This window comes from Fringilla coelebs (genome assembly GCF_963513975.1).
Source record: "Fringilla coelebs genome assembly, chromosome: 18".
Classification (NCBI taxonomy): Eukaryota; Metazoa; Chordata; class Aves; order Passeriformes; family Fringillidae; genus Fringilla; species Fringilla coelebs.
Window position 1 is genome coordinate 7,770,625 of NC_140044.1, and position 26,150 is coordinate 7,796,774.

Below are 26,150 nucleotides of genomic sequence, written 5' to 3' on the forward strand. Positions count from 1 at the left end.
GCTCTGTCAGCAGCAGTGCAATGCTTGGCCACCATGCCCCAGCCAAGCTGCATACTATCACATCCTTGTGTCAAGGGAGAACACTGGGACATGGATTTGCAACCCCTGTCCAGAATCCAACCTTGATGGGCTGTAGAACACCCATCCCTCAGGCTGCTCTGCACCCAGGAGACATTTCTGTACCCAAAGTATTTGTTTTCCTTAAACATCCCCCTCCAGCCCTGGCTGGTCCTGGGCTTTCCTGGGTTTTGTCTCAAAACCTGCACATGACCAGCATGATCACCAGCATTTCCATCTGCTCCAGCACACATGAACGCCTGTGAGGCTCTTGGCCTTTATTAAACATCTTCCTAAATGTCATTACATGAAGCTGTTACTGAAAATGAAAATAAAAGACAAGTTTTCTACCTACTGTTGCCTTCCAGCAGGTGAGAAAAAGGCAAAGGATGCCTGTGGCACATCCCTAAAGCCAGTGACATCACTGGCAAATGTGTGTCCCAGACTCACTCCAACAGACTGTCACCAAGTCTGCTGTGAAATTTCATCCAAGTGTTTTACCAGGTCATTTTTTTTCAGAGCATTAGGGACAGCTTATACTTTTTCTAACTAATCCTAGAGATAAATATACATAAAGTTTGGAACTGACCAAGGAACATAATCAAAACTTAGTCCAAAAAACCAAAGCCCATAGCAGCCTGCCCTGGGTCAAAACTTTGGCAGCACAACTTCCCACCCTCCCCCCACAAGACGCCTCCACCACTCTGCCAGCCCTTCCTCATCACCATCACAACCTGGGATCTCGCAGTTAACCTGTTAGTTAGTCAGGAGTGAGTTTCTCACCTTGTACAGGTGCATAAGCCCCCATTGCTTGGTTACACAGTAGGGAATGCACTGAGGTACTGAACTGCAAAGGCAGCTGCCTAACAGCCAAGTATTTTTGGAGGCATTTGTTCCAGCTCTAAAAAAAAAACAACAACAAAAACCTGACTTGCAAAAGGCAAGGAAGGACAGCCAGTACCTTGTCACATTTCTGTCTTTGAAAACCCCACCTTAGTTCCTGCAACACCACACAAAGGTGGTTTTCACTAGGAGGACCCACACCAGCTCCCTCCTGCTCCCACAACACTGCCCAGCCTCTGCAGGGCTTTGTGAAAGCAGTGCTAAATATAGTCCCTTTAAGGCAAGACTTGTAAATCAGTATAAAACATAATCCGCTTTGCAGATCCTCTCCAGGGCATATGAAACAATCACTGTTTGCCCACAGAGGCTCTTGCAGACTGGTTAATTGAAGAACCCCTAAGCCTCCCCAAAACCTCCAGAATTAACTCCCAGGGCAACGTGAAGACCCCAAAGCTGAGAGGCTTCGATCACACTGACCCTCTGGAACATCAGCTCCTGGTGCTCATGTAGGGAGGCACCTTCCTCCCATTCCAGGTTTGCCTTTAATTTATATTTTTCCCAGAGTAACAACTGACATGTCCTACAGAAATCCCCCATTTCCACTCTGCATGGAAAACTGACACAAGCATCTCCCCAAGTCACTGCCTGGGCTTTAGAAAGGTAAAAAACCCAAACAAAACCCACAGGGTGCCAGAGCATTGAGGAAAGAAGTAAGGACACTACTGTTCAATGACACCCTCTTTATTCAAAAATAGATATCTATGAGACATTTCAGAATATACTGCTGTCAAATGGCAGCCTATATGTCTAAATTAATTCCTAAGTCAATTAATATACAGATTTAAGCTTTTGTTAAAAAAGACACACTGTGGGTAGATCTGTTTAACCTTCAGAAAATGTCACCCAGTTCACCAGATGCCCTTTGCCCAAAAAGTAAAACAAATAAAATTAAAAACTACAAGACTTCATTTAAATTAAGCAAAATAAAACACACGCATATATTCAGAAAAAAAATCAAAACATTTCAATTAAAAAATAAAAAAAACCAGACAGACAACTCTCTCACAGATCTGCCCAAAACACAAACGTGAGATGCCAACACATTTGTCTACATCAGTTTTTGACAGTTTTTGTCCTATAATGGATACACGTTCAATCAATGCTCAAAATAACTTGGTTTAACAGCCTCGGGGTAACTCTGTGAGCTGAATCAGGATGCAAAAGTCTTGGTTTGGGTTCTTGAAGTTTGGTGTTGAGTTTTTTTTGTTTGTTTTTCATTTTTGGCAAAAGCAGAGAGAATGTACAGTGTTTAATCTAAAGTATGGACCATAAAAGGCTGCACAGTCAAAGTGACTCAGGGAACACAGAGTTCTGCCACTGGAAAAATTCCTGTAAACTAAAGAGAAAAAAACATCTGTAGGCTGGGCAGTGAGGGTGCAAGGAGCGTTAAAAAAGGACAAAAGGAAGTGTCAGTAGGAAAAGGACGTGAGCTTCTGAACAACTGAATGATCAAAAGATGCTGTGGTGGTGTTTGCTGTAACTGAATGCTGACCGGGCTACTGAACAGCCTGAAAAATAAATTAATGCGGAGCAGAACGAGCTTTGCATTTCTGCATTTTCTTCTCCTGGCTTTGACACCAGCTCAAAACCACAGGGAGGCACAGAGAGAGCATCTCAGCTCACTTCATCCTCTGTCTTACAAAACCTGTGTTACCAGATCAAGTGTCTCCAGAAACAGAACCTGCTTTATAGTGAGAGGTGCTAAATTTAAATAGATTTGTATCCAGATTGGAATGGTTCAGTGATCAGAGTCCAGCTTGTCACACCTAACACACAAACTGAAATGTAACTACACCCCTGGCAGCTAAAACACTAGCCAGCAACATAATGGAATTAAAAGCTTTTTAAATTTACCTTTTTTGTTTTTTACACTTTTCCTGATTATAAAAATCAACTCACAATCTGTGACACAAAATTAAGTACATCCTTCTAATATCTACATGCATGGACAGGGTACATGTGCATACAGGATATATGCATATATATGGGTCTATTTTCTATATAAATAAATATTTATACCACATTTAACATCTGTGCATCAGACAACTTCACTAAAGCTATGGAGAGAGTTTATATCATTGAATTTTCAATGTAACCATCCTGAGAGCAGACCTAACAGTGCCTGTCAGAGGGACACCAGCAGCTGCCACACACCATTCCAGACTCTCAGGTCATTAAATCAAAGCTTCCATTACCATCTGATTTCATATAATGAAGAGGAAAAATGTGGTATAAATCTAAGGTAGCTAGAACAAAATTTACTTCCACTCCCACTTAGGTAACATCCAGTTCTGCTTTGCTCAGCACAGTGTAACTTATGAGTCTACCTCTAATTTCACAAAGAAAAGCTGCTTATTTTTATTGCCTGTGACTTCAATTTACATTCATGCCAAATGGGAACAACCTTCACGTCAGGCCACAGCATTATGATGAACTGCAGGTTTAGGAACAAATCTTTCCCTGTACCATTGCTGAGCAGATGCTTCCCCTGACGTGGCACAGGACTGGCATGCACACACATCCCTACGAGGCCCATGAGCCATTCCACTGCTCCCAGAGATGGGGCTCAGAAACCCAACTAAAACAGATGAGACTTATACAGAAATAATACAATATTTGTACAGAGGGAAGATGCTGCATAGTCAACCTTCCTCTGGAAGCTTCCCAGGTATGTGTGTACATGATTTGTGATCTTTGTGGGGTAACAAGTGCTAAGGGCAAACAGCAACTAAAGAGTACAGGAAAAGATGAGAGAAGTTTGCCTAAACAGACCACCCCCACCCCCTTTAGAGCTCACAAAACTCACTCCTCTTCCTCCCCTCACGTGAGCCAGTGCACACAGAGAGGGTGAGTATGAGCAGCCAAGAGGTTCAAAGCAGGGTCTGCAAGTTCCTTCCTACTGCAGATCTTGGAAGACTGGACTTCCAGCCAACACCAGTCGTCTTCTGCTGGTAATAATGAAAACAGGGGCACATGGTTTGTTCTAGTCTGTTGAAAACAGGTCCCCAGCAGATGGCAGAGGTGCCAGACCTCCTGTGACATTGGGCAGCAGTGATAGGTCTGGAAGGCTCTGGATGTGAGATTTCAGCTCCTTGCGCACTTGGGTTACCCGAGCAAGCTTCTGTTTATATTCCTGAGGGAAAGAGACAAGAGAACAAAGATTGAACACAGGTTAATTAACAGTGCTGCTAGTTAAGCCAGGAGTCTCTTCCAGGTGAGGACTCACAGAAGGCGGCCAGGCCCTGGTGCTCTGAGCAACTGCTGGCATGACTGCAGACCCTGCCATCTGCCCCAAATTCACAGCCTGCCCACAGGCTCTGGCATCCCTAAATAACCCTGCCCTGCCTTACTAATTTTACATGTAAAATGTCCCCAAACCAGCACACACTAGGGCCGGATAGAGCATTTGAGAGAAGTGTCAGTGCAGAGTTGCTTTGTCCTTGTGTTCCTCCCCAAAAACTGACTCCCAGCTGCTGCCAGAATGTTCCTGACACCCCTCCACTGCCAGAAGCCACAGGCTGAGGCACACCACAGGTATTACTATGCTGCCAAAATGCTCATTGCTTTCGAACATGATCAATTTTCAACACTTAATTAATCCAATTTCTCCCTTTCAAGCTATTAAATCAAACCCAAGTTTTGGTTGTCAAACAGGGCCTCCTTTATGAGCTCACATTACAACCCTAGCATGGCAGGGACACCAAGGAAATACGTGTAGGACCACGGAATGTAAACCAGGGAAAGGCACATCCACACCAGATACAGACATTAACATCGTCAGGATTTTATTACAGAGGGAAAAAAGAGCAAGCTAAAAATCTCCAAAGAGGAAACTTGCAAGTGGTTTTTCCACAAATGAAGTCTGGATTGAGTAGTAAAAGTGCAGTAAGGAATCCCTATCCATGTGCAGAAATTCCCCCAGGTCTCAGAGACACCAGTGACTTGTGTTCATAATGAGAAGAGAGAGGAGTTTGGACCCTGAAAATGGAAAAAAGAAAGAACTGGACCTTGGTCAATTCTGGTGAGAGGCCACTTATAAGCAGCCCAGCACACATCCAAATTACCCAATACAGAAGATTTTAATTAGAGTGTTTATGCAATTTTCAAGGTTTTGTGATTCTATACATTCACATAACAGTCAGAGAAGACAGCAATTGAAGGGATAAAACTCCAGTAGCACATAGTATTTTTTTTTTGAATGTGCCAGTCTTTACTCAAGTACATGTGGCCTACTTTTCATGGCACCTCCAGAATGCAGGAAACAATGAGCTTAAGAAAAAAAACACAGAACAGACTTCCACACAGCCAGCTAGAATATCAATTTACTTTTCATTTCTTAATTACTTGGCTAAGAGAACAGAAGTTTATATCTCTGAAGATCAAATAAAACTAGGCACATGTTTAATCAAAACATCTTTCTGAAGAGTTTACAACTTTAATCCAGACTTTCTAACCTTCTCAGTGATGGAAATTCTCTTCACCTTCTCCAAACATCAAAGCACAGCAGTTCCTGTGGGGTTACAAGCAAGGAGTTTACACTCTCTGTGTTTCATTATTTTGAATTAGAACAGTGAGAGCAGCCGTCAATCGCAACAACTCCCGATACCCCTGCAATGGCTGTGTAAGTGCATCCCATAAACTTCCTGCCAGCACCAAGCAGGAACATCTTTTAACAGCCTATTTCAAACTTAAATCCTCTATGAGGCTTAGCGAGTTAATATAACCAAACACTTCTGTTAACATACACAGGATATGCAGTGAAATAATCAAGTCCAAACAAAGCCCTCCTAGCTCCATGAACTGCAGGGTGCTGTTCTCATGCCTAGAGAACAGTAACAAAAAAAAAAAAAAAAACACCACCTCAAGGTGCACACATTAATTTTGTGAGGATTTGTCTTGTTTTAATGAAAGACAGAGAATCGGGACCAAAAAAAAAAAAAAATGCACCCACAGGCCTAATCACACTCTTTTGGGAATTCTTAAAGAGAGAAACAAGTAGAGAAACTCATGAGATGAAGACAGAGAACAAAAACAACCCCCCCAGATTCCTTGGCATTAATAGAGAACAGCAGCAGATAAAGAGGGATGCCATGGAGGCACAGCATTCCAACACTTGGGCTTCTTCTCCAAAAGAATGTGGGAGCCAACCCCCAACCCTGGGGATAAGGAGAGAGTGCCCAGAGTGCTCAGCTCAGGGCTGGCACACCCCCAGGGCTGGAGATGGAGACAGCAGCACACCAGCTCCTGCACACACAACAGACACTGCAGGAACATCTACTGAGCTCCAAATGCTGGCAGAGAGAAGGTGGAAGAGGCTGGACTTGGAGATCCACAGAAGGCCATCTTAAAAATATTTTAAAATCCATAATTCACACCATTGTCAGGAAGTGATGGATATCAAGCCAGGAAAGAATGAGCAGCAATTCCTCCTCAAGAATGCCAACTGTCAAGAGTGAGTATCAGCAGGTGTTTCTTTCTTCTGTAGTAATTCCCACTAAAGACAGGAACAAAAAAAAAAAAGGGCAAGGCAGCTGGCAAGTCCTCCAGGTCTGATAAATGGGTGTTGAAGATGAAAAGAAGTTGCAAATTCCAGACATAAGCCAAGAAAATACCTCAAATATGGCTTGAATTGCCAAGATCCACACAAAACAATTATGAGCTTATGAATCCAATTACAAATCCACAAAAAACAATTATGTAAAACCAGGTACAACCTCCACAGAAAGACTAATGTCCTGCCATTTTCAGGGTAAAACTAACCAGGATCCATCACTTCTCATGGACAGTCAGGACTGAAATGTGATGGCTTTTGAGCTGAAGATGATTTGCGTGACCATTAGAGTTATATTAGATGCAAATAACATTTCTCTCCCAAGAGAGCTACTTAGGGGAGGGAGAATCTTGCCAATGCCTTCCTTGCCTGACAGCCCCGTTCTCATAAAACACACTAACAAATTAAGAACCACCAAGATGTGTCCAAACCACACTGCTGCTGGCAAACACACAGACTTAGCAGCAATTCTTCTGCATATTAACAGCACCAACCTGCTTCCAGATTCACAACTAACAGCTTCAAGTGTTTAGGAAAATATTGCTCTTAGCATGTCCTTATTTTCAGGGATACTCTACATTGAGGGCTACATGGAACACTGAGTTATCAGAAACAGGCTCCCAATTTGAAGAGACTTTTGTATGCACATGATGACAAAAAAGAAACATCAAGTCACCTTGAGAAACATATTCCTTTCAATTCTAAGTAATTCCACCTTACTAATAAGTAAATGCAAGCACTATCTAGTCAACACCAAAGGAAATCCTACCTGCTAAAAACCAAACTGAAAAAATAAGACAGAAAAAATTCTCACAAGGAAGAGGCAGCAACAGCCCCCAAACCAAAATTGGCTCAGAAAAACATCAATAAATTCAGGAATGGAAACTAAGGGAGTAATCCAGAAACCAAGATTTCCTAGAATAGATGAATACTTACTGGACAGATTGGATACACATCACAGAGCATGGCAGGAAACTGTCTGCTCTGTGCTTAACCCTCTCCATCCCTCTGGGCCTGAGATGCTGTGCTGATTCCTGGCAGAGCTGTCAAGGATAGACCATGAGCCAGAGCTGGGACAGGGAATGCTGGCTGCTCCCCTCAAGAATACACAGAAGCAGAGACACTGAACTCCCTTCCAGCTTGAGGGCTTTGCTTTTTCCACAAGTTCTGGCCATATTCTGCAATGCAGGACTCTGGAAACAGGTTTTATGGGTAACCATGTTTTTCATGTAGCCCATGACATGCCTGTAAACTGCACCTTGCAGATTTTTCCACAAGGTCCTTCCATTCCATGAAATGGAACAAAATTAAGTCCAGTTAAAAAGCTGCTGCTTTCCAAGGCCTTCGTTTGTACTCTGTGTTGAGCTGATTGTCTCACTGCTCAGTAGGCTTATATTAAGATTAATAGTATTTGGATGCTATTTGCTTTTTTTAGACAAAATAATGAGACCTCTGCTGTAAGCAGGAGTTTCAGGATGATAGAGGAAAAAAACTGGCTCTGTGCCACACGGATGCTTTCGCTAATCAACATTTTCTTTCAGTGCATGGCGTTCTACATCCTCAGTGGCCAAGAGAATTAGATACTCAGTCCTTGAAACAAATGCAAAATCAGAATTAGCCACTGCTGAATGAAGCTGACACAGTGTTTCATTCCAAAGCAGCCGTGCTTGAACATTATAGAACTGTCTGTAATCAACATGACAGGAAATTCATCCTGAGCACTGCTGCGTGGCCTGGTTCACCTTGTCACGTTCCACAGCAGAGATTTCAGCTTATTTTGGCTCAGAGTGCGTACTGGACACGTCCTCTCCTGCACAGGGTCGAGTAGGAACGTGCTGTAAGTCATCACAGCAATTGCATCTGCTGAAAAAACATCTAGCTAAGCATTAATGAGAATTTGGAAAGTGAATAGGAAGAGCAGCCGGTCAGGCGCAGTTTTGATATGATGCAGCTTGAGCCAGCTGTAGGAAAGCAGAAGACCACAAGCCAGGGGAAAAATGCATCAGAGGCTCAGCAGGAATTTGGAGAGTATGCAGTGAAGTGAGAGGTCTGACAGCCATGTGATTATATGTTCAGGTAAAACCTCCCTTTAAAAACATTAAATATACCACAGTACTGCAGCAGGCTGATTAGGTATTCCTTACCTTCTGCTCCTTGCCACTTAACCTATGCAAAGTACTTTTAAAACATATTCACTAGAAAAAGAACAGAAAGGAAAACTTCTGCCATTCCAAAGCTCACTGCATCAGAACCCTCCTCAAAAGCAAAGTGAAACCAAATGCCAGGGTGAAACCAGGTTTCCTCATTCTGCAGAAGCACTAAACCAGCAAATCTGAGTTTTTATCTGAAAGATGCAGTCCAGGAATCAGAGCTTGAATGATGTATTTCCTTACAGAGTCTTCAGTTCATTTTCAACCTAAAATTTGTTCAGTCTTGCTCTTTTAAATTTGACAAGGCTTCTTTCTTCTGTGGCATCATTCATCACACTTCAGCAGAGATGTGTTTCTGCTCCTGGCAGAATTACACGCTCTCAAACCAGAACTCGTTTCCTTGCTCTCCTCTTTGTTTAGGATAACAGAAGAAGCAGCAGTAGAGGAGCAGCATTTCTCCAGCTGCTGGGAATGCCTCAACTTCTGCAATGTTCAAAATATCTCAGAAAAATCCCAGATTGCTGCCACTGTATGATGGACACAAATCGTCATTTCATTTGCCAAATACCCTTCCAGAAATAAACATTGAGGGGGGTACATTTGATGTTCACCATAAAAATCAACATCCGGGGCACAAGCCAACAGCTACATTCACCTCTCCAAGCATCTTAATGCTTTTCTAGCTAAGCAAGAGAGTGGTCAACACTCATTCACTTCAGTAAAATGCATAAAAACATTGTTATGTTAATATTGTATTATTTTTATTATATGTACTACTTTTATTGTTTAGTATTATTCTATTTGCAGCACTACTGTAATTATAAATACCTAGAAGCACTGACAAAATGAAGGAACTGTATCTTTCTATTGTGCAAAGAAACACAGCTGTTGCCTCAAGCCACACATGGCCCAACAAACCCACACTACCTGCAGTTGTCAGCTCACATCCCTACAGAGCAGCCTGTTCTCTTGCCCCACACCCAGAGGCACCAGTGGCTCACAACTGGCAGGACTGCTGCACAGTCCAGCATTTCTTGCCCCATTAGTCACCAGTTTGGTCCTACAGACCCAGGTCTGGCACTGTCTGGGTGCTCCAGGCTCAGGATCTCCCTACCAGGGTGGCAGAGCTGACCCCATTCTGCTGTTGATTCCCACAGCCACTCCTGCTACTTCACACATGTCAAATACTGACAATTTTGTTTCCTGGCAGGAGCCCTAAAATTTAATCTCCTATTTCACTGTCTAAACCACTGAAATGAATATACCACAGAACCCAAGAATTCCTGTCTGAGGGAAGCAGCAGCACAAAGCCGTGCCAACAGTGACACACTACAGAGACCCAGGCAGTGGAAGCAGAACAGCAATAAATTGCCTATTAACCCACTGAACTAAATTGTATTTCAAGAAAATGTGCAGTCCTGGGCAGTCCAGAAAACCTCAAGTGAGAATGCACTTCATCCCTCAGAGATACATTATCAAAGAGGGTTTGCAAATCTGTGTGGGCACGGCATTAACACCGTATTAAAGGTGCCTTGAAGCCATGAATATTAAAACTCACAAACATCTAAAAACCCCTAGAGCTCTCAGCAGGACTCTAAGTGACAATTTTTCAGCTGCAGCCAAGAATCAGAATATTTCCCCTAAACTGGATCTTAAATACAGTATGTTTTTTAGATTTATAGCTGCAGACATGTAAGCACACACTTACTTGAGTACATACACTGCTCCATCCACACTGCTTGTGTTACACTGTTCCTCATGTCACCTTTCACCAACACAGATACAGAAGCTATGTGGAAGAATTGCCCTCACTGACTGCACATCAAACCAAAAATTCTGACTGCACAATCTTCTATTTTTTTCTGCCTCTTCTCTTCATCAGATAAAAAAGCCCTCCCTCCACTCACTCTAGGTTACTTATTTCAGGTTCCCATGAAGCTTCTACACAATTTGCCATTTCCTTGCACATTTCCTTGGTTCTGCCAGTCTCATCTATTTATCTTACTTCACTTTACAGCTGCCTGGTATACCCATATGGGATGTTCTCCCCACTACATTTTCATTTTACACAAACTAATTCCCTGGATTTTTTTCTCCTTGCCTGCCATGCATTCCAGAAGAGTGCTCTGACTTCAAAAGACAATTCTCCTTGAAGTTCTGCAGGCTCAGGTGCTTGAGGACAAAAAACTTCCCCAGCTGATTGTGCTCAGTAATTGTAATGGTGCAGCAATGGCCAAAAATAACACAAATCAGGAAACTTCCATTGGAAGTTCAATACTACTGTGAGGTACAAGGACACATCTCATTCTTACAGAAACAACAGTTCCTGCTTCTAGGCCTGTCTGAAAGTGGATTTTGTTTCCTGTCATCTGCAATTGTGAATGTCCAGGCCACCTCTGATCTATCCCTGGCACGGAAGATCAAACTGCAGCTGCAGTATCGAGCCCACAATTGCTGAGCAAGATGAAGCACCATTTTAAAAGAAATTCAGTGTTCAGCTATTGAATGACAGTATCCTCCACACCTTTCAGGAAGTTAACATGAGGAATACTTACCTTTGAAGATATATGCCTTGTTATAGGCTCTTTAGTATCAGTTTGGGGCCAGCTGATTTTAGTGACTGATAGAATTAAAGAAAAATCTACCTTCTTAAGTGCTCTTAGACCACAGTCAAAACACCACAACACCACCCCAGGATAAAGAAGTCCTAATTATTACACTTTGATTTTTTCCATTGCTACCCTAAAACCAGTTTGTCCATATGTTATGATCTTCAGGCTCTGTTGCAGCTTTCTCCCTTCAAATCACCAGTGCTGCTTTGCCCCTCACTGTTTCAATCCTTACTCATGCCAGCTGTGTCCATGCTGATGTGTAATTCCTTTCCCAAACCTCAGCATGTTCCTCAGCAATGTCCCTCAGTTAAACAGCCTTACTGCAACTGATGACAAGAGCTGTGTCACAGGGGTTTGACATGCAGAGTATTCTGAGCATTAGCCCACAAGACACAAACATACTGAGTTTCTGCACGTTTTCACAATTTGCTGTTTCATGAGGGACAGCATTAACAGGATTAGTAAAAAACTGCAGCTCTTTAGACCATAAAAGCTGCTTTTCAAAAATTCACAGATTAGCTATTTTCATTGCTACCACGGTGAAAGACTTTGTGAGTAAATAAAATCCAAAAAACATCCAGTGTAATTTCCAAATTAGGTATTTCCATCTCTTAAAATAAAACCCTGACTGATTTCTGTCAGAAGCCCCTCTACCCAACCAGTAGCCTTGGCTAGATGAGGATGGTGAAGTAAATGATCCATCTTCCATCCAAGCACACCCTCTCATCTAAGTCAAGAAACTTAGAGGAAACTTCCTCAGCACAAGAGGAAAAACTCAAAGTACCAAAGATTCTGGAAAAGATACCTCAAGAGAGCAAAGTCTACAATGAGCAGATATGTAAAATTAGATTGTTTTAAGTTATTTTCTCATTTCAGACCTTGCCTGAGTAAATGTTTTGGTTTTTTAATACACTTTTAATTGTTACAAGTTTCAGATCCTTCTAGTAAAATGCTTATTAGCACTACAAAGAAAAATACAGGCTTATCAATACTGTGAGAACATCAAAGACTCAACTAAAACTGATAAGCAAATCTGGCCTGCCTTATCTGTAACCAGCATCTTCCACTGTTTATTAACCCTCTACAAGGGCAGAACAATGGAATGCTGTAATCAGGCAACATCCCTCACTGAGGTTTGAGAGCTGACACGAATATCAATCGTGCCTCATGTTCACTGCTGGAGTGGCATTTCCTGCAACTCTGTTTAGACTGCTACAGCACTGAGGCTGTCTTGTCTGGCAGAATGACAAAGATGCCAAGCTAAACAGATTCTTAATAAGATCCTAATATATTTAAATAGGATCATTCTTTATTTTCTAATGTAGTGAAGAACTGCATTTACACCTAATAGTGTGCAAGCAGCCTGTCTCATTGCCATCAGCAGGATTACGATCATTAACAAAGCAACTCAACCAGCAAAACACTTAATTTTCAGGGTTACATTTCTGCCTCTGCCAGACTTACAATTTTCAAGAAACATTCTTTAGCAAAAGGATATTTTCCAAACAAAAAACCTCCATGATTGTCACAACATTTCAGCTAATGCATTAGAAATTTTAATTTCATGTTGTCATTATGGATGTCTCAGCTTCAAAGTCTCAAATTGACTCAAAAATTTTAATTGTTCAGAGCCTTTTAAAATATTATTGTGCAGCATTTTGCTACCTATTTACTGCAAACAGCAGTACACCTATCACTTATGGGGTTTTTTCCATACATATAGGCATCCTTTAAGCAAGAAAAAACCTCAAAACCTGACCCAAGACTTCCACAGAAAATAAATCAGTTGTGAAACAACATTTGGTTTCATGGCATCATCTGTATCCCTGTCTAAAAGTATTTTTTCTGACTCAGTCATAAGACTGATGCTATGCTTGAAGAAATTCAGTCACAAGGCATTGAGAAACTCCAGTATAAACACAAGCAAAGAAAACATTCAAAATGAATTTATCTGGGAACAATGTTGCCGAGCAGTCAGAGGAGGAGGTTTGCCATGAGAGTAAACAGAGACTGCAATTGCTGCAGCTCAGTCTCCTTCCAGGAGATTTTGTCCTCCACATCCCCTCCCATCCCACCCCGCAGCAGCTGCTCATCACCAGCACTGCGGTGCAGAGAAGCCCTTAATGTGCCGCCAAGGGGCAGTTTAGCAGATGGCAGAGTGACATACAACCACAGCCATTAATTAAACTCCTCGCCAGTCCCACAACGTGCTGCCGAAAGAACTTCCATGGAGAAGGCACGTTTTGGATAAACAGTTGTAAACAGCTGGCTGCACAGCCTGAGCAGGGGGGCTCAGCTCAGCCCCAGGCTGCTTTAGGGTCCTGCCCTCCCTGTTCAAAGGAGCTGTTCAGGAAACACAAGTCATTGTCTTTCACTACCAGCCCCATTTATGCTGCACCACAGAAGCTGTGGGTAGGTGGCTGTTAAAGGATGCAGAGCAAAAGATCTGGCTTAAACTGCTTCCTCTAAACAAGCAGGGGCACAGGAAGCAGATGAAGGACACCTAACCATCAGGAAAATAAAAAACCCAAGCAGTATAAAAAAACCTCCGGTAATTATGGCAAAGGGAGGTTAATTCTTTGATAAAGGTTTATTTTTTGAAATTTTGTCATAACAAAATAAGGTATGTGTTAGGCAAGTCTATTTTTCTTTAAGTATAGAACTCTGGGCTTTCCAGGTGCACTGAAACATCTAGACTGAACATCAGAACAGATTTGCACTCCATAGATATGACACTACTTTCTTAACCATTTTACTCCAAGTGTAAAGGCAACCAGAACCTAGAACCAAAAGTAAAGGTAAAACCCGGAATCAGATGTAGAGGTAAAACCCGGAATCATGTAAAGGCAACACCAGGGAAGCATGAACCATGTCCCTCGGGAGAAACCCATAGATTAGGAGTCCAGGGCGAGCGTTTGGCGAGCCAATTGTTCTGCCAGCCCCAGTAACAGGCACTCACCTCCAGCTTCTTCTCCTTCTCCGTGAGCACATCCTTCTGGTTCTGGGTGTACTCGATGAGCATCCGTGCCAGCTGGCGCCGGTCCTCCAGCTCGGCCGCCAGCCGCCCGTTGTACTCGGCCAGCAGCAGGCACGCCTCGTCCACCGTCTTCGACAGCCGCTCCGCAGCCTCTTTGTCTGCGTGCAAAAGCGTTGGGTGATTTAGAGGACAAAGTTTAAAACTTCCAATTGTTGACAGAAGGGCTGCGATTCATGAGCCACAGGCACAATAACATCTTGTTCGTAAATATACTTCTGGCTTGACAGGAAAATAAGGGCTGTTATCATAAGGATAACAGGAAATAGGACATACACCCTTTGTGGGCTGTATTTTAGACACTGACATAACTGACTGCATTTAATCCTTGCAGAGATGTCAGTGAAAGCAGGGAGATAAATCTATGAATAGCAAGCCTCTATGAACAGGTTAAAATGTTAGAAGTACCTTCAGGTAAACAATTCTGGTGGTTTCTACATTTAACACGGTGTGCTCTTGTTAATTCCTCTTATATAGGAGCAAATTCAAATGTACTGACACAAATCTAAGAAGTGCACACAGTCCAGTTGGACACTGTAAGAATATATTATGAATGGCCAAATAAGTGATAATTCATAATGAGTTCTAAATTAAAACTACCTCCAGGAACAAGAGTCAAATCAGTTCAACCTCTAAATGCTTCTATTAAAATTACTTTTCAAATGCAATTGCAGAAGTTAATTTAAACAAAGACTGACAGATTAACGGGGGTAGCAATTTGCCTTTCCCATAGCAATCAAGGAGTATGTGTGTACTCAGCAGTCTGGCAGAACTTGAAAATATATCAATCAAGGACTATGTGTGTATTCAGCACACTCTGATAAAACTTCAAGATATCTTAACAGCTGAGGTGTTTAAGAGCAAACATATCCACTTGAGAACTCTAGCTCGATTTCCTTTATATTCCTGCAAAATGCTGATGATGCTCTCAAAGTACAAAAGCCTCAGTCCAAGTCAAAAAAAGGAAGCAGCTATATAAGTTTATCTTCAGTGTTAGTCACAGGATTGCTATCTGTTAATTACCCCAGAACTACAAAGTAAGGACACAAAAGCAGGAATTCACTCCACCATACATGGTGATTAATAAAAAAAAACCCCACACTTTGATTTCTAAGTTATTCTTTGGACCCATGTTCATTCATCTTCCAGTCTCATACCTGTAATTTTCTCCAGTAATGAAACATCTTGAACTTCCTGAGGCAGAGAAGCAATTTTTTGCCGCACTGTTGCATCTCCTGATGCTGCATTTTCCAGGTCTTGTAAGGCTTTGATCAAATCCTCAGTCTACAAGTGAGCCAACAGTAAAACAAGGTAACCTTAACCACATTCACTTCCCAGGGATGTGGTCACTGCAGAGGAGCTCACCCACCTCTGAAAGGCACCATTTGGGGAATATTTTCTTCAAGTAATTTTTAAACCTAACACAAGGAGTATTCATTGAGTTTACAATATCCCAGTATTTAGCTCCTCCTGCATAATTACAGCAGGGCCATCCTTTTCAAGGCTCTGCAGTGGGAAATTTCTCAGTCCAATTACAAAAAGTGATCATTTAAGACATAGCTGAGAAGGACATGACAACACCAGTCTGAGAGAACCACCAGCCCTGTGTGCTGCCTCAAGCTGGGACTGAATCTTCCACCCAAGCATCCCTGACAATCTCTCTGTAAAGGCACCTTTTTGTTCTGTTCTACAGCTGCATTCTGGAGGAAAAACACCCAACACCAAATTTCCATCAGCCCAAACAAAACTATACTAAATTTCCATCATGACAAGGTTTAGAATTCTGTAACTTGATAGTGACTATAAATTCCAATGATGACAAAAGCTCCTCCCATAAATCAAACTTTGTAACCTCCTGATTTTGCAAAGCCATGGCTGTCCTCACCCAGCTCCCTGCAAGCACATAGCTTTCTGCAACTCAACTGGGCTCCTCAGTGTGCCCTCAGCTCATCTCTCATCTGGCTTTAAATCTCTCTGCTTTTCCTGCACTGAGGAAAGACGTGTCAGTTTGAATTAATTCCCTCAAAATGCATCCAAACTTTAAAAGGACATGGATGAGGAGAGCTCTAGGAGGACCATCCCTAACATGTTCTTTTTCCTCCTTGCTCAAAAAAAATTCAACAGAGAAACTCCCTGAACAGGAAGAACAAAGTGTTGCTTTTTTGTTTTAAAAATTCTGAAGTAGGGAAGGTTTTTGAAACAGAACACTACAACTATAAACACAAGCACTGATTTTTAAACTACGTTCAATGAAAACACTAACAAATTTTAAATAAATATTTTCTTAATCTGAAAAACAAAGAGGTCCATTACCTAATATTTACTACTTCCTTGCAAACTGCAAATGATTTCCAACAGTGACAATGTTTATAATCAAGAGAAACCATAAGCTGCAAGGCATCTGGAGGTAAAAACAACAACAAAATTTTCACTTATTTCCTTGACAACTGTTATTTATTTTTATTTTTCAATGTTTACAGTTTACCAGATGGATGGTGTAATTTTTTATCCCCTTCAAATAGGCTCTGGGTTAACATATGTTCATTCTGTAGCCTGAAATGGCCACAATGATTTTCTATTTCATTCCAAATATTTCCACACCAGTAACATGGAGCCTCTAAAGTCTTCCATGCTGGTTTTCCTACCAGCTCCATACAAATATAACAAATGTTATGCTGTATAATAACTTACAGAAAGATATAGCCTATGAAAGAAAAATGTGTATTAACTGCTCACAGCTTTAGGTTTTATAGGCTACACATTGATTTTAAGAAGAATTTAAAATATAGCCTTTTCTTCCAGCAGTCCTTTGAGATTCTTTCCTGGCAGCACTACTCAGACCTTGGGTTAGACTACCTGGAATTGCTCAGAAGTGACACACTATTGCAGTAGGGAAAAGCAATCTGTTGCATTTCACATGGACTTCTCAACCCCAAACTGCATCTCGCCACTAAACCCATTTCACTTGTTGTCAGCTCCACCTTGTGGCTGTGACACAGGGGAGGTGGCTGTGACACACAGGAGGTGGCCCTATGGCTTCCAGAGCTCCTCCCAGCCTCAACCCGTTCCACATACCAGCAGTGGCCCAGCACTGGGGTCTTGGGGTGAGTAGCTCCCAGGGTAATCATCATCCTCCTCCTCTTGTATTTGCTGGAAAGTTCGCTTTAAAGATTTCTTCTCCTCTGCAACTGAAGACATAGAAACAACTCATTTGGATGCCAGATCTGCCCACCTTAACTATCTGTACTTCAAAGAATTATACCAGATGGATGCTCTGATGATTAAGCCCTCTAGGGGATGACCACAGCTGGACTTTAATGTTGGAATCATATTCCAAACACTCAAATGCAAAACAGTAATAAAAGATTGATTTCTTCCTCCTATGTATCTCTCTACATGCCAGCCCGAGGATACGCGAGCAGTGTGCACTTCACACATGTTTGTGCCTCTCACAATGAAAGTAGGAAAGACAAATAAATGTGCTATTTGTCAATAAATTACAGACTTCAACTCTCAGATGCTCTGGCTAACATTGAGTGTACAGGTAAGGATTTCTACCAGTAGAAATGAAGCACTGATATGAAGGTACACAAGGACAGAAGAATTTCAAGTTATCTTTCTGCATGAATTATATGCTCCCTGTGGTCCCACAATCAACACAGTAATTGCTAGTTATTCAATCTTCCACTCTTTCATCAAAACAAAGGCTTCAGGACAGTTCTGTGAAACTACAACTCCAAGATGTGACAGTAGCAATGCCAATGGGCAAAGCATGAACTGATCTCCAAGCAGGTAACCTGGAACACTTCAGAAACAGGGATGTCATAAAGCAAGACAGCATTAGTTAAATCAACCTCAGCATGGCAAACATTAGCTTGAAAGGGAAGAGACAGTTTATTTAAATGAGTCAGAAGTCTTAATGAAGCCTTTGATCCAGCCACAGAACCTTCAAAAGAAGGTAGATAATTTTTCAGACTTGCCACCAAAGATAATAAGATACAGGGTAATTAGTAAGAAATCTTTGGACAGTCTTAAGAACATCTATTCAATGGAATCCAGTCTTGCCAAGATAATCTGTATATACTTTGATTCACAGGAAAAACCAAGATCACTCAATTTAAAACAAAACCAGACTGTCCCATTCTAATGGGGAACCAAATAGAAAGGTCTGTCCTTAAATGCTGACTCTTGCCTGCCTTGTCAGGTGGGACATAAGAAAAAACTTCATTCTAATGGAGAGAAATCAGAGGAGCTGTTACATCCTGCTCGTTGGGGAAAGAGCTGAACAACCTTCCCAAGGCAGACACAAGCACATCTGTCAGAGGACAGACTCACTCAAAGGAAGGCAAAGCAGCACACAAAAGTTACCCTAAACCAAAGGAAGTGTTAATGTTTGACAGAACAAAGCTACCTAGGCTAGAAAAAGGACAGCCAATTATTGCATGTATCCAACTGATGTATGAGTACTTGACAATCTGACTGACAAGCCAGTGATGCACCAGATCAACAAGGAAAACAGCTGCTGCCCACTGAGGTCTGCAAGAAACACGAGTTGGGTAGAACAGGAGATGAGCAGATGTGAAAGTGGGCAAAGAGCGCATTTAAAATTACCCAGCCCAACACAAGAGGTCATCAGTATTTATCACTTGTATGTACTTATCATAAAATAATTAACCAACAGAGGATAAACATGAGCCAGCAACAGAAGAATGCATGACCACAGCAATCACACAAGTGAAATTAAATTGAGAGCTGGGATTCAAATTGCTGAAGAGTTATTCCTGCTGTGTTGCTAACTGGTCTACCACAAGACACAGCATTACACTTGCTCACCAAGTGTACACAGCTACACTTGCTCCTCTGACACAGGATTCAGAATTCATTGAATATTCCATCTGAACAAGGCCACGTGAGTCTGACTGGAAGCACTCTGAAATCGGTGATGCTGAACACCTGCAAACCTAAGCAAAAGTCACTGGAGAATTCTAGAAACTCTATCTCAATTTCATCAAAACAGAAAAAAACTCCTTTGCTTATTTGCAAACCCAAGAGCATATGGAGCAAAAGGATCCCTGAAAGAGAACAGAAGCACAGCACAGATACACCCTGCCTGGGTAACTTACAAAATCCGCCAGCCAGGAGTAATTTAACCATTACAGTCTACACTAGCAGAAAAGCGTGTCAAATCCAGCCAGAGAAAGAGAAAACATTGAAAACATCCAGAACTGATCAGAATGTAATACATGTCCAAACCAATCAAGATATCCTTGTAGAATACAGACAGCTTCTTCCATGAAAATCAAGAGCCCACCCTGACATGGACATAAAGAAGCCAGAGAAACTCCAATGAGGTCAGCTCTCCTGTGTCCAGGTGCTTTCATTTCAGCTACCCTCAGAAGCCTCTCTGCCTGCTCTCCTCTCTGTTCTTCTCCATATTTTAATACAAGTCTGACTTTCTGTGCCAGAATTTGCAATATAAACACAATGAAAGCAGTTGGGGAGCATCTCAGTTCTGTGTTAAGAGTGACACACTCCTACATCACAGCACATTCAAGGACCTTCTTCAACTGCTTGTTACAAAGACAACAAAAAGAAAACACATCAGCTATATCGGTTGTATTGCCTGAAGGGTTTCACATCAAACCTTTAAGACCTACTTTTTCCAGTCTTTGAGAGAAATGGGTAGTTTTTCTCTTCCCTATTGCTTGTGAAAAGAAACATTCTAATAAAAATGAGATTAATGAGAAAGCAAATGCAAGCTTAATGAATACATTTAGAGATAAAACAATATATCAATATTCAAAAGCTCATTTCCATGCATATGCATATCTCCTTAAGGAACCCGAAAGACTAAAATCTGGTAGTCAGCTGCACCACTGAGCAGTCAAACCAGGGAATACAGTGCTTAGAAAGGGCTGGTTGTCTTACCCCTGTCTCTCTGAAGGGAAATCAGCTCTGCTCTACAGCAAGCACTCAGCATGTGCAGACAACTGAATGGCTGTGCATTACCCAAGGCCTTGCTACTCACAAAACAAGAAACAAACTGTAGCACTGAAACACTGACTGATGAGCATTAAAGATGTATTTCCTCATTGATACAGGACTCCACTGCACTTTGGCAAGTGACACAACTCTAAGTGGTGCTCTCAAGACAAACAGTCATCCTTCTCAGAGAGAAGCACCCATCAGTCCAGGAATTTAAGACACTGCAGTATGAAAAATAACAGAGAATTACCTGCACTGACCTGTTGCCATACCTCAGGCTGAAGAAAAGAATAGTTGCTATCATAGCACCAGGTGTTATCAACAGTGCCAGATGCTCCAACATTTTAACAGCACAGCTTGCACCAATCTACAGACACTAACATTGCCTATTTCTCAGCTGTGTCTACCCTGGGAGTCCACAAACCCAGTAAGCCCAGAATGGCTTTGGAGGAGCACTGGACTATGGTTTTCCACATTTACAACAATTGCTCTATCTGTAAACCAGGACACCTTAATCTTCATTTTGCTTATGTTCACCTGTTTGAAAATGGAATACAGTAACCGCAAAAAAGCCTTCTGCAACTCACCAGAAACTCAACACTAATTTATGTCAGAAATCCATAAAGCCCCCAGGTGAAACTAGCTCTTACCATCAAGAAGGTAATTTGCACACATGCCAGTCAAAGCAAGGAAAAAACCCACAGGATAACACTGCTGAATGTTTCAAATTTCTTTTTGACCAGGAATTGACAAGGCAGTAACATTCACACTCATGCAAGGGCCTGAACCTTCCTTCATATAAAAGATACTACATTAATATCTCTAATTAGCCAGGCAAAAACTAAGTTTCTTGCCAAGTGAAGCTGTGCACACAGCAGCTCTTCAAGGGTTTGTATTCTTCCACTTTGCTTCCCACAGACAAAGATCTGTTACTCTTAGGAAGTTTAATTTTGTACAAGTGTTCATAAGTTGAGAAGACAACAGTAGCAGACGTGGTTGATACCATCAGCCAAAGGGAAAGGACGCTGAGGGACAGCTGGCTGCCAAATGACCAGGAAATACCACGTGGTATCAATTATCAATGCCTTTAGATTCAAAGTTAAACACTTGTGAAACACCTACCCAGGTACACTAAAATAAAGTTTCAAATCCTCAGTTAATCAGGTCAGGGTTACCAGGAGTGTAAATTCTAGCCTTTGGTAACACACAAGTGCCTCATTCACTCCACCCAGACAAGAGGAACCCAAACATGAGCCAGTTCATGCAGACACTGTTCACCTTCAGCCCCCAGAGCACAGACTCCCTCTGTCTCCACAGAGATGGGATAACCCCTTTGGTTATGGCAGTTGGCTCACAACATTTGGGGAAAAAACTGCAGAGGTCTTCTTCCAAAAGGTATATCTCAATCAGAGGCAGGTGGAAGGGCACTGGTGTGAGCCGCTAAAGTATCTGTCCAGCAGTTCTGCCCAAAGCACTGTGTGAAAAAGCACAAAGCTACAGCCAGAGATGTCTTCACATTCAGATCTCATTTAGGCTCATATCTTCATATTAATTCTACATTAAATACCAACTCAATCAGACCTTGTTTTCAGCACCTAAGAATGGCATTAGAGCCTTTTACTTATGACCATCCAACTCTCTCACATCATCAGAACTCTGTGGGCAATAGAAAAAAATATGACCAGAGCAGCAATGCCATTCCAGCTCATTTGAAGACACTGACATTTCAGAGAATCATAGAATGGCTTAACAGAAGGGACCTTAAAGCCTGTCTCATTCCAATTCTCCTGCCACGGGCAGGAACACCTGCCACAAGACCAGCTTGCTCAGGGCCCCATCAACCTGGACTTGAACGCTTCCAGGAATGGAGCATATTCCTTCAACCACAACACTCTTGATTTTTAATGACCCTCACCTTCCATAGTTGAGACATACCACTGCTCCCCTCTTTCCATTGGAGCAGTACCAGTGAAACACCCCCAAGTGCTACAGAAGAGGCAAGATCTGCCAAAGCAGTAAATCAAAGCACAGTAAACACAAGCTTCTCACAGGGCTCATGCAGTAATAAGATTATACCTGTGATGTTCTAATGATATTAAATTATGCAAAGTTAGAGTTTTCTCCAAATGACATCAGCTGGTGTAAGAAAATAAGAGACCAGACAAGCTTCTAGGGCATATATTCCAGACTTCAATTATTCAAAACTCCTTGCTGCATCATAATAAAATACAGTAACTATGGAAGACAAAACAATTAATATGAGAATGAAAGCACTAACAGTATTGAATAAGATACCGCAATAACCCAGCTGAGCAGTCTCAGAGATGCAGAATGGGACACTTGATTTGAGGTGGACACAACAGTTCGCTGCATGACTGACTTGCTTTCACCCCAAAAGGCAGCCCTGGAGCACTGCATCTGCACAAGCAGCACCAGACATCACACCCAGTTAAGCTCACTGCCAGCCCCAAGACAGCACGTCTGCAAACCAGAACTGAGGGTTTAATAGAACTCACACTTCTTAACACAGTCCTGAAGAATCTTCACAACTAGCTCTGGCAACAACTCAACTCCGAGCTCAACTCCTCACAGTAATTCCAGTGAAACATTCACCAATTTAAAAACAAAACACACATGACAAGCAATATGCATTTACCTTTTGTTTGAGGGCTGTTGGAGTCTTCCATAGACAGTTTGAGCTGCTGGATGAACTCGCTGCCATACACACTCCTCTCCTGCCAGATGTTCAGCAATCGTTCCAAGGGCTTCTTGCAGCCCTCGTCTGCTTCTCTGTTCAAAGATTGGGAAATCATTACACTTCAGCTGATCAACACTCCTTATGTTTTCAGAGAGGATATTCCAAACTGGCAGCTGCACCCATTGCAATATGTTAACATTTGGAGAGAATCTTGCTCATGTTGTCTGAGACAAACTGTGCAAAACACACTTATGGCAAATTTTCCCCTTTATTTGACCTAAAGATGGCCTGGAAGTCTCCCACCATTCCCACCTCAAAGTAAGGGCAGAAAAAGTTGTGAAAGAAGAAACTTGTTATCATTCAGAATTTGCAGTAAGAGTTTATAAAAAACCCCAAAGCTGACAAGTTTACAATTCTGAGTATTAACTTTAAACAGCTGTTTCAGCCAATAACATCCCAATTAAAAGCAGGTTGATTGGATCATTAGGCACTTAAATGCACTCAGAGCATGCTCTGACAGTCAGACAGCCCTCCAGAACAGACAAATACTCAGAGCATTACTGTTGTTTAGCTGAGGTAACAGGACTTATTATGCCACTTAGACTCAATCTTAAATAAACAACAGTGTATTTTTGGAAAGGTGGTGCCTGCATCACTTCTTCCCTTTTAACAACAAAATTCCTCCTTCCTCCAGCAAGGATATTACTGATCAGGTAACACACAAAGAAACTGCTCAAACGAGGAGGCTGGTGAGAACCCAGTGACCCAAAACATCAGCTCTTCTAAAGTCTTTTGACAATGGGGCAGAGCCATTCATTATGTGGCTTTAATAAACACACCCAACTGTTCAATTCCACTGCTCATAAACAGATCTGCCAGATCTTTAGGTAACAATTGAAATAAAGTCCATAGGAGCTTCACAAACATGTGAAGCTGTGAAGGACTGGTTCACACACAAAGTTACCCACTTACACTAAACAGTCCCCAAGCACAAAGCAGTCAGAATCCAATCTTCACTATAGAGAGATTAAAAGCACACCCTAGACTTTAAAAAACAACTAAATCCAAGTAAATTAAGCTTTGAATAACAAGAATGCAAATCCCTAGACAGGAAAGGTGAAGAAATAAGCAACATACCTGGCAACGTGAGAAAATGCATCCACGAGAACAGATTCAAATTCCCTGGTAAATTCAGGGCCTTTCCTCTTACTGTTCTGGATAACATCGTTTGCTAAATATAGGAAAGTAAGTTTCCTACTTGATTTTGCTGAGAAAGAGGGAAAAAAAAGAAAAAAAGGAAAAAACAAAAGGAGAGTTTGTATTTATTTCTCATTTCTTTCACCTGGAATCATTAACAGGGCTTTCAAAGTTGTTCAAAGCTTTGCAGTCTAAAACCAAAGTTCAAAACATTTCTATTTTACCAAAGGAAACCAGGGGCTTTCAAGTCAAGTAGTTCTCAATGTCCCCACTTCTGCTCTTTTCTAATTAATTCTAAAACAAAAAGGAGTTTAATGTTTTTTGTGCACAGTGACACCTCAACTCTGAAAAACCAATAAATTTTAAATACAATTTTAAAAAGCTGTTCTAAGCCACTAGCAACCAATTAGTTTATTTTTTATTAATTAACTTCAGGGAAAATACTCAAATCAATCAAAGTAACTCAGAATGAGTAAAACTGCAGGAGGAAACTATGGTGGAGACTCAAAAATTTTCCAAACAATGCTCCTAACATCAAATTTCTTCAATATACCTTAAATTTTCCTATTTTGACACCATCAGTTTCTGTATCAATATGGCCAGAATTAGTGAGTTTCACTCTTCCCCCAACAAAAACAACAGAATGCAGAAAACAAAGGTGCTCATCCTCACAACAGGGCAAAGGCAGATCTTCCAAAAACTCATGAATAAACTACAAACGGCAAAAAGCAGCAATCACACAGAAGACAGCCCAGCTGCTCCAAGGGGCTCACAGTGCTGGCGCCCGCAGGGGAATGGTGACACTGGCTGCACCTGGGGACAAGGCATCCACACTGAATCCCAGAACGGTCTGGGCTGGAAGGGCCCTTAAAGATCAGCTCGTTCCTATCCCCTGCCCCCGGCAGGAACACCTTTCACTAGGCACTGGCAGTCTCCCTTGACTTCAGGATGAAGCCATCTGGGAAATCACCTTTTCTTAATCTGCAAGGAAAACACGCGCAAAATGTTTCTGGCTGATAGCACCGAACAGTTTTACAGACTTCTACAACTACTTTTTCTCTGCTTATCTCCTTTCACTAATTCTATAACGGGGCAGCTGTATGAATCCAAACCCGAAACTTAAAAACGGAGCCAAACGGCCACAGCACTTCCAAGTTTGCCTGAGCACAGTCACGGGAACGTAATTCGTACATCTCTTGTTTTACACCCGCCCGGAGCTGAGCATCTCCTCCCTCTCAACCCACGCTTGGCTGTGCCTCCGTCCTTTGCCTTCCCAAAACCGCCGCCGGTATCACCGGAATGCTCCCCTCACACGTGGTGTTCCCCCCAAAGTTTAGTAAACAACAACACAGCAGCTAAACAGCGCCCAGGCTCCCACGAACTCCCGGGACACCAACTTCTCCCGGGCCGGCCCGCGGAGCTCCGCGAGGAGGAACCGGCCGCGCTCACCGGCAGCTCCGCTAGCTCGGGGCAGGGGCTGCCAGAGCGGCCCCGCCGGACAAACCCCCCGCGCACCTTTGCGGAGCTCCCGGTGCCACACGGCGACGATGGGCCCCGCGTGCTTGCGGTGGTGGATGAGCCACAGCGAGAGCGTCTGCACGCTCTGCTGGGAGTTGCTTAGCTCCGACAGCTTCTTCTCCAGCGCCGACTCCGAGAAGGAGGACATGGGGCCGGGGCTGCTCCGCCCGCGGGGGGGGCGCGGCGCGGCCTCACCGACAACAACCCGCCGGGGCCGCCGCCACAAGATGGCCGCCCGCGCCCTGACCCCGCCGCGGGGCGAGGGGCGGCATCGTACGGAGCGCCGGAGGGAGCCGGGCCGCACGGCGGGCGGGCTCAGCGCATGCGCAACCATCCTCGGCGCCTGCGCACTGCGAGCACTCGCGATTTTATTCACAGCGCTTGCCCAGGCCCGCGGGAGTTTTGTGGCGCTGACAGTCCCGTAATTTCAGTAGCGCGTCTCTGG

General features: G+C 42.6%; 1 protein-coding gene across 2 annotated transcripts; it reads right to left on the minus strand.

Moving 5' to 3' along the window:
* Positions 1–1,631: 1,631 nt before the first annotated feature.
* Positions 1,632–25,947, minus strand: RPRD1B (regulation of nuclear pre-mRNA domain containing 1B). Of its 2 annotated transcripts, none has more exons than XM_084217843.1 (7): positions 25,703–25,947; positions 24,128–24,257; positions 22,949–23,082; positions 17,383–17,495; positions 15,465–15,591; positions 14,233–14,408; positions 1,632–4,093 (listed from the first exon to the last, which is right to left on the minus strand). In XM_084217843.1, exons 1-7 carry the CDS (start codon positions 25,851–25,853, stop codon positions 3,944–3,946), a joined length of 981 nt encoding a protein of 326 aa, XP_084073969.1. In that variant the 5' UTR covers positions 25,854–25,947; the 3' UTR covers positions 1,632–3,943. The 2 variants fall into 2 exon arrangements, with proteins under 2 accessions (XP_084073969.1, XP_084073970.1); XM_084217844.1 differs by lacking the exon at positions 1,632–4,093 and adding an exon at positions 4,818–5,470.
* Positions 25,948–26,150: the final 203 nt, after the last annotated feature.